The sequence below is a fragment of the Lipotes vexillifer genome, unplaced genomic scaffold, assembly GCF_000442215.2.
Source record: "Lipotes vexillifer unplaced genomic scaffold, Lipotes_vexillifer_v1.1 scaffold1063, whole genome shotgun sequence".
Lineage (NCBI taxonomy): Eukaryota > Metazoa > Chordata > Mammalia > Artiodactyla > Lipotidae > Lipotes > Lipotes vexillifer.
The window spans coordinates 3,207,219-3,216,547 of NW_006799734.1; the positions used below are offsets into that span (position 1 = coordinate 3,207,219).

The following is a 9,329-nucleotide window of genomic DNA, read 5'->3' on the forward strand; positions in this document are numbered from 1 at the left end:
GCTCAGGTTGACAGGAAATACCTGGTTCCTGACTTTTTGTAAGGCGTTTTGCACAAGAAGCTTACAATAGAGCACAAAGCTATTCTAACATGTTCATGAAATATTTTGCATAGAGGCACAGCCTGATTTAATGGCATTTGGAAACAATTTCTTTATAATAAAAGGCAAAACTCTTTTTTGTTTTCACTTCTAACGCTTCAGCGGAAATAACCAAGTTCCAAGAAACCAAAAGAGCCAATTAGCAAGTTCAGACCTGGAGGCAGGTCTCCTCTGCAGGGCTTTCCCCACGAAGGTCCTTCCGGGTGGTAAGACCTTCGAATTACAGCCAAAGGCAGGTGGCTCTGGGTGTCTGGAGAATTCACAGAGCAACTCAGGCGACAGTGATGGGAACGGAAAGAAATTCTGAGCACGCAAAAGGCAGACCAAACCACGTTTTTCTAGATCCAGATCCTGCACACGACCTCCAGGGGAGCACGTGGAAGGCTTCGCTATTTGGGGCGGGGAATCCCTCGTGCCCACGACCTCGCGGAGTCACCAGCTGCTCCAGGAGACCCTGCACCCCGGCCACGGCCCCCGACCTCGTGCGAGCGCGGCCTCCGCACAGCGACTGCAGAGGCGGACCGGGTGGCCCAGCTCCCGCGTCAGGAGCGCCCCCAGCCCCCTGGGGCCCCCGGCCGCGGCCTCGCAGCCCCACCGCGCGAGGGAGGAAGTCGGGCGACCCCGACTCGAAGGGGCGGAGCCGGCTCCCCGAGGCCACGCCCCCGCGGGGGCCGCGCCTCCGCCCGCTGCTGGGCCACAGGCCGTGACTGCGCGATCGCTGCCCGCGAGGCCGCCCAGACGGTCCCGGGGCCAGCACAGGGCCTGGCGGTCACTCTGTGCGGGTCCGGGTGGCGGGAAAGTCAACCTGGAAACGAGCGTGGGAGAAACTGAAAACGATTCAAATGAGGATTTTCATGGAAATTAGATCACGGGCCCCATCGGCCTCAGGGGCTCCGGCGGACCTCAGTTCTCAGCCTGTCGGGGACCGGGCTCTCACACCTTGGCTTCCGCTGCCCTCAGATTCGGGGACCCCCTTGGTGTTCGGCCCATCCAGGGAGATTTTCGTTGTTAACGCCAGTCTGGCCTCTCCCCGCTCCCGCGCTTGGCTCTGATCCCGGCTCTGCAGATATTTCCCCTCTGCCGGCAGAGGTACCCCGGCCCCGCGCGGCTGTCCACGACCTCCAGGCGAGCACCCCTGCCCCAGTGTCGCCAGCGTTCCAGCGGGTGGGCGCCTCGGGGGACTCTCCAGCCCCCAGGGGCCGCCGCCGCGCCCCAGCCAACTGGGGGTGGGGCTGGGGGTGGGGCGGGGGTTGTGGTCTCCGAAACGTGCTCCGCCTGGGCGCCAGGGCTCAGCCCTGCGGCCGCTGCTCCCCCTGCACCCACTGTGTCTGCACCCCTTTCCCGCTCATCCTGTGTCACTAGGCGATGACTCTTTACACCAAACTGACATCAGTGTAAGTTTGTAAATTCTGTGTATCAAGCCGTGCGAGTCACTGCACAGGTTCTGCCTCCGGATGTGGCCCTGAGGACAGACACACTGTTCTCCGTTCCTCCAGGTTCCGCTCTGTTCTCTCGCAAATCCACCCGTTTTTGCCCTGAATTCCTCAGGGAGGGTGCCGGTGCCGCTGGCCCGCGGCTTCCTCGAGTTGATAACTCTGCACCGCGAGCTCCCCGCAGAGGGCTGCGTCTGGGGGGTGGCCCCTGGCAGAGCAGCTGCGGCCACTGTGGTGCCCGGCTTGTCCTCAGACCTCAGCCGTCGAAGCTCCAGAGCCGGGAGGCTGCACCATCAGGCTGGTGACTTAGGGCTGGGGTTTCTCACGAGAGACTCTTTTCCTTCCCGGAGGCCAAGCCAGGTACTTCTTCCTTTCCTGGGACTTTTCACTGAGCCACCCTTCTAGGACCCAGTGTCGGATGGGACTCCCAAGGTCTGGAAGCATCCGAGCTAGGCTGGCCTGGGGCAACGTCCCAGATGAATTATCTGTACACCAAGAGCGTTTCCAGAACACACTACGTCCTGAGTGTACGTCGTGTCTGGGCTTTGAGACACCAACACACAGATGAGGACAGGTCCACTGCCCTGGCCCTGACCGGCCTCTCACGGCGAGGAGCCCGGGAGGCCAGGCCTCAGTCAGCACAAGTCGCTGCCCTTTAGACGAGGGACGCCCAGGACACTGTCATGCCTCTCGCCGTGACCCTGGGCCCTAGACAAAGCTAGGTGTGCAAATCCTCATCTGACAAAAGCTCCATGATTTAAAAAAAAAAAAAAAGAAAAAGAAGCTTGATTTTAGAGACATTTTAAACCTTGAAGACGACGCGTGCTTTCAAGGTAACAGAACCGAACCGCAGCAGATAGAGCAGCTGTGTTTACCTGGTGGAAGCCCAGATAGTCCACAATCGTTGCTGACGCGTAGAATATCATCCCTTCCGCGCTTACCACCAGAGCAAAGCCGTGGAGGGACTAGAAAAAACAAAAAATCGAGTTGGCTCCAAGATACCTTTGTGAAATCATTCAAAATGAAAAAGTCAAGCATCGATTCTGTTCGGCTTTTCAACCATTTCTCCCCCGTTTTGCGGTCTGAATTCATAACCTCCAGAAAGGCCCGCTTTTAATTTACTTATGACCATTTTGCAAAAGGTCCCAAGCTAGCAGGTGACACGGGAACTTGGTCACGGTTTATAAGGCTCAAGACTAGGGTTCTTCTTTCTCTAATGATTATCAAATTTATGTTTTATAAAATATACACCATCCCTATGAGATGACACGTCAGTACCTGAAACGGAACAGGAACCTTTATGCCACCTTGTGGATTTCCCCATTCATGCACCCTCCTCTATACCATGTTCTGATTTTTCTAAGAATTTTTATCATGGAAAAATGTTGAGCTCCATCAAGTGCCATTTCTATATCTACTGAAATCATCACATAGATTTTCTTTAATCTATTAATGTGGTGAGTTACAGTGACAGATTTTCTGATGGTGAAATCATTCTTGCCTACGTAGGGTAAACCTTATCTGATCATAATTTTTAATATGCTCTTGGAATTGATTCATTTCACTTACGAAATGTTCAGTTATATTTAAGGAAATCCAGCCTAGAAGCTTCTCTCTTTATTTTGGTGTCAAGTATACCTAATCTTCCCTCTTTTTTCATTCTCTGGACCCACTTATTTATGAAGAGAATGATGTATTCCTTGAAAGTCTGGTTCACCTCACCTCTAAGACCCTCCAGTTTGGGTGCATTTTGGGAGAGATGGTGAGTGAAAGGGGGTGGATTTTAGTACCATGTCAGTTTTATTTATTTATTTATTTATTTATTTATTTATTATATATATTTTTGTGGTACGCGGGCCTCCCACTGTTGTGGCCTCTCCCGTTGCGGAGCACAGGCTCCGGACGCGCAGGCCCAGCGGCCATGGCTCATGGGCCCAGCCGCTCCACGGCATGTGGGATCTTCCTGGACCGGGGCACGAACCCGCGTCCCCTGCATCGGCAGGCGGACTCTCAACCACTGCGCCACCAGGGAAGCCCCATGTCAGTTTATGTAATGGTTGTTAGTGTATTCAGGATATTTTTCTTATATCAATTATGGCATTTAAAAATATTTTTTGGTAATGCACTCATTGCATCTTGATTTTAAATTTACTCATGTATGTTATTCACAATATTTTTATGATTATTAAATTTCAGTTATATCTGTAATTATTGTGGCATGTGCTGTGTTGGGCTCGACTTAAAGTCTCTCTTTGTTCGAAAAGCAGGCCCTCCAGCCCCTCCTGCACAGGCTTCCCAGAACCATCACTAGTGAGGATGCACGAGGGACCACGACCACTAGAGCGCGTGATCAACGCGCATTCTACCTACCTATCCATATCTATCTATCATCTGGCATCATCATCATCACTTTGATACAGAAAATGGCAGCACACTCTGTGTAGATCCTGGTATGAGGCACCATATGTGGACTAGCTCATTCAGTGTTGCATCACCTCCATGAGGTAGGAACAGTCTGATTCTACTGGGCCAATACAGAAGCTGGAGGTAAGGGAGGTTCAGGCAATGGTGTTCAAAATATTTCAATTTGAATCTTTAACATACAGACATTCAGAGACTCAATTTTTTTTTTTTTTTTAATTTTTTGGTCGCATGGCATGCAGGATCTTAGTTCCCTGACCAGGGATCAAACCTGCTCCCCCTGCAGAGGAAGCGAGGAGTCCTAACCACTGGACCGCCAGGGAAGTCCCCAGACATACAGAGACTTTAACTTCTATGAAGTTTGTAGCTATCAGCAGTGTATTATAATACCCATTTCCCTTAATTCTTGACCATGCTGGATGCCTTTTTCTTTTTTTTTTTCTAATCTTTGCCAATTTTATAAGTGATAGATTATCTTACCGTCATTAGAATTTTCATTTCTTTGTGTATTAATGAGATTGAAAAAATTTCCCACGTTCATTGATAACTTGTATTTCTTCTTTGGTAAACTTCCCGTGCATGTCGTGTGCTGATTTTTCTATTAGGGTTTAAACATGTCAATATCCAAGAGCTTTCAAATTACTGATATCGAAGATTTCTAGGCAGCCACCTAAATTCAAATCCCCACACTTCTAAAAAATGACGGAGAACAACAAGAATAGGTAAAACTACACAAATCCGCACCCCCGTCATGACGAGAACACAGAGGGGTGACGAACTTCAAGTTATATCTAAGCAGAAAAGGCAACATGAACTCCCAGTAAGCTTCCGATGTGACTGTTTCAAAAGAACAGCGTGGGTAATCCCTCTGCAAGAAACTAGAGAAAAGCAGAGACAACTAAACACAGTGTAAGGAGAGGGAAAGAAAAATCTTGAATAAGAGAAAAAAACAATGAAAATTGTTGAAACAGTTAAATGATAAAGGGTGTCAACAAAGTGAAAAATTGCTTCTTTAAAAAGATTAATAAAACTGATAAACTCTTAGCAAGATGGATCAAGAAAAATACAAATTACGGACACCAGGAATTTTAAAGAATACGTCATTACAGATCCTGCAGACATTAAAAAGATAGTGAGGAAATTATAAAAATGATACTCAAGAAATTAATTTACCAGAATTGACCCTTTAGAGATAGAAACCTTAGAAGATCAATTTCTGTGGAAGAAATGACGTTATCAAGGAACTAACCCGGGACAATGCACCAGGCCCAGATGGTTTTAAAAAGGAATTCTACCAAATCTTTAAAAATCAGGTAACACCAATGCCCCATAAATTGTCTCGGAAATAGAAAGTGAAGGAAATTTTCTAATTCTGACACTCTGACACAGGTAACACTGACACTTGATTCTGATAAGGAAAATACAATAAAAATAAAATTGCTTACTCTATTGGTACAAATATGCTAAATAAAATATTAGTAAACAGACTTCAGTTTCACATTAAGAAAAGAATACATCATGACCAAATGAATTTATTCCAGGAATGCAAAGTTGGATATCAGGAAATAAATATTAAGACATTCATTAATATAATACACCACATTTACAGATCTAAGGAGAAAAATCTATGATTATCTTTTTTTTTTGGGCTGCGTTGGGTCTTTGTCGCTGCACGTGGGCTTTCTCTAGTTGTGGTGAGTGGGGGCAACTTTTCACTGAGGTGCGCGGGCTTCTCATAGCGGTGGTTTCTCTTGTTGCAGAGCACGGGCTCTAGGCGTGCAGGTTTCAGTAGTTGCAGCACACGGGCTCAGTAGCTGTGGCTTGCGGGCTCTACAGCGCAGGCTCAGTAGTTGTGGCGCATGGGCTTAGCTGTTCCGAGGCATGTGGGATCTTCCCGGACCGGGGCTTGAACCCGTGTCCCCTGCACTGGCAGGCAGACTCTCAACCACTGCGCCACCAGGGAAGTCCCTATGATTATCTTTATAGATGACAAAAAGCTCTCAACAAAATTCAACACTCGTTCCTGATAAAAACACACAAGAAAATAGGAATTGTGGATACATCTTAACATGGTAACGTGTGTGTGCCTGTTGTACGTGTGTGTGTGTGTGTCCATGTTATTCCTAAGGTAGCAACTTAATGGGGGAAAATTCTAGGTGTTTCCAGTATGATCAGGAAGCAAGGCAACGATGCCTATGACATCCCATACTGGGGTGTGTAAACTACACCCCCCGACATATAGCCTGCCACTGGTTTTGTAAATGAAATTTTACTAGAACACGGCCACACCTGTTCATTTACGTATTGTTTCGAGCCACTTTTGCACTACAACAGCAAGGCTGAGTAGTTATGACAGAGACAATGTGGCCCAGGGGTCCCCAGTGCCCAGGCCGCACAGCAGGAGGTGAGCGCAGCGGGCAAGTGAGGGAAGCTTCACCTGCCACTCCCCATGGCTGTCCGTCACTAGCATCACCGCCTGAATCATCCCCCCAACCCCATCCGTGGAAAAACTGTCTTTCATGAAACCAGTCGCTGGTGCCAAAAAAGTTGGGGACTGCTGATATGGCCCACAAAGCCTGAAATATTTCACCATCTGGCCATTTAAAGAAAAAGTTTGCTGACTCCTGTCCTGTAGTATCTGGGGGTGTTAACTGTTGCAACTAGAAGAGAGAAATCAAAGGGAGGTATAAGAATTGAGAAAGTAAAACGATCGCTATTTGCAGATGATACCATGGTTTACTCAGAAAACCCCAGAGAATCAATGATAAAATAACTCAAATAAAAGATTTCAGTAAGCAGCAAGGATATAAAATTAAATATATATATTCAATAACCTTTACATATGAGAAAAATGACCATATTAGAGGACATCATGGTGGTTACAACCCCATTTAAAAAGAAGAGCCAGGACTTGTAAACTCAACAAGAAATGTGCAAAATCGATGCAAAGAAAACGTCAAAACATCTCAACAGGGCTTTCCTGGTGGCGCAGTGGTTGAGAGTCCGCCTGCCGATGCAGGGGACACGGGTTCGTGCCCCGGTCCGGGAAGATCCCACGCGCCGCGGAGCGGCTGGGCCCTTGAGCCACGGCAGCTGAGCCTGCGCGTCCGGAGCCTGTGCTCCGCAACGGGAGAGGCCACAACGGTGAGAGGCCCGCATACCGCAAAAAAAAAAAAAATCTCAACAGACACAAAATTATATGTGAACAAATGGAAAGACATCCTTTGTTCTTGGACTGGGTGACTCACCATCATAAAGATGCCCATTCTTCCTAAGTGAATTTATCAACAGAGTGCAATGTTGTCTATATCAAACTTTTTTATTTAACTATAGTTGATTTATAATATTGTGTTAGTACAGGTGTACAGATATATATATATATATATATCTGAATTACTATATATATTTTTATATACTCTTTTTCGGATTCTTTCCCATTATAGGTTATTACAAGATACTGAGTATAGTTCCCTGTGCTATGCAGTAGGCCCTTATGGTTTATCTATTTTATATATAGTGGAGTGTATATCAAATTTTTATGGGGCCAGCAAGTTGACACTAAATATGGAAAGTAAACATGCACTAATTGTTACAAAAACACTGAAAAAGAAAGTTAGGGAAGACTGTTATTTCTTGTCAAAACATACCATCAGGCCTCCACAGCTAAAGGAGCTGGGTGCTGGCGCGTGAATAGACAAGTGCGTCCATAGCCTGGGATAGGAAGCCCAGAGCAGGTGCATGTACAGGTGGAAAGGTGGTGTCATCCAAACTACTGGACAAAGACGGGCTTTTCAATAAATGGTTCTCCCCTGAGATTTTGTCTGTTTAATAGGCTGAGTGATCATCTACAGTTGACCAATATTTCTTGTCGCGGGGCATCACCCATTCCAGATCTGCGCTCAGCCACCACGCCTCATTCCTTCACAGCGACGATGGACTTGGTGTGCCGCGCTGCGTTCAGGATGGTTTCATCTAGTCTCATAAGTAAAACGGGCTGAATTTCTCCCGAGCGCCGTCTCTGCCTGGTTTTAGTACAGGGTTCCTGACCACACAGAATTAGCTGCCCCTTCCCTCATTTCACGTGCTCTGGAATGGCTCTGGAATGGTATTTTCTGTCCCTTAGAGGTTTACCTAAAATTTGCTTTTAAAACAAGTGGACCAGATACCAGAGAGGCAAGGGTCTGAGCAGCTGCCACCCTGGTCAGTGTCCCCTCAGCTCCTGCAGCCGGAAGGCTGGAGACTCCACCGTCCAGCCCTGCGCCAGCCAACCCGCAGCCCCGGAGGCTGCTGTGTGCTCAGGCTTCTGCCTTGTTTTCTCCCTACATTCTTTCAGTTACTTTTGTTGCAGGTTTTCTGCCTTCTCCGCTTCACATTAGGACGGCACTTTTGTTTCAGATGTGTGTGTTCCTCTGTCGTTGGGTATCGGGGGCAGGGGGGACACGGAGCTGCTGACTGGCGTCCGGCTTAAACGGAGGTCGTGTGTTCTGCCCAAAGTGACATCACACCACACACAATTCACGAGGAAACCCCCTGGAAAGGGACGCAGCCTCGCAGCCTCAAACGAGACAAAGCCACAACTTAGCCATTAAAGCATAACTCAGAGAAGAAACGTTGCAGCACTCAGGAAAACATACGGTAAACACTCGACAAAGATCGTATTGAAGAGGGAAGCACTGAGACATTAAACCAGCCTAAGCCGTGTCTGAGACACTAGGTGCTCACAGGCAGCTGGGATAAGATTGCTGCGTTAGATGCGAAATTAAAATCCCCCTGGGTGATCCCTGAGCAGCCCTGTGCCCACATGACTTGAAAAGGAGGTACCACCCAACTTTTCACTTTATTTCAAAATTCTGGACAACTTTCTGACACAGAGGTTCAAACACCAGGGTGGTGGCTTTGCAATAGGATTTAGACTTTGTGCTGAGTTTTCTGAGCAAGAAACAAATCCAAGCCTCACATAGCCCCCAGCTGCACCTCTGCCCTAAACAGTGTGGCACTGGTGACCACATCTCATCACAAAGCCCATTATCACTCACCCACCCCAAACCCCAGTGAACTGAAAATCGACCCTGGGTGACACCCATGTCCACTGGAACGTCTCCAGAACCAGACAGACTGTGTCATTTGTCACTGTAATTCCTGTGCGGATCCTGGGAGAAGTGTCTGGTCCCACTGTCCTCACATCTTTGAGCCGCAGATGGAAAGTCCAGTGTTTGCCTGGATCTCATCCCAGTGGGCTAGTCATGAGTCTGTGAATATGCTAACACCCAGTGTTTCTTGGTGGGGTGGGGGTGGGGGAACCTATGAAACGTTTGGGATGTTCTGTGGTTAACAAAAGGCCCAATTTTCCTATATGTTGACTGGCTCTTTCCCCCC

The 9,329-nt window shown here is 47.8% G+C and overlaps 1 protein-coding gene across 1 annotated transcript in view; it reads right to left on the reverse strand.

Annotated features, from left to right (window-relative positions):
• AHRR (aryl hydrocarbon receptor repressor) overlaps nucleotides 1–9,329 on the reverse strand; it is a 71,406-nt gene that overhangs the window by 11,422 nt on the left and 50,655 nt on the right. Inside the window, 1 exon segment of the mRNA XM_007471928.1 lies at nucleotides 2,408–2,497. Coding sequence (XP_007471990.1) covers nucleotides 2,408–2,497 — 90 coding nt within the window.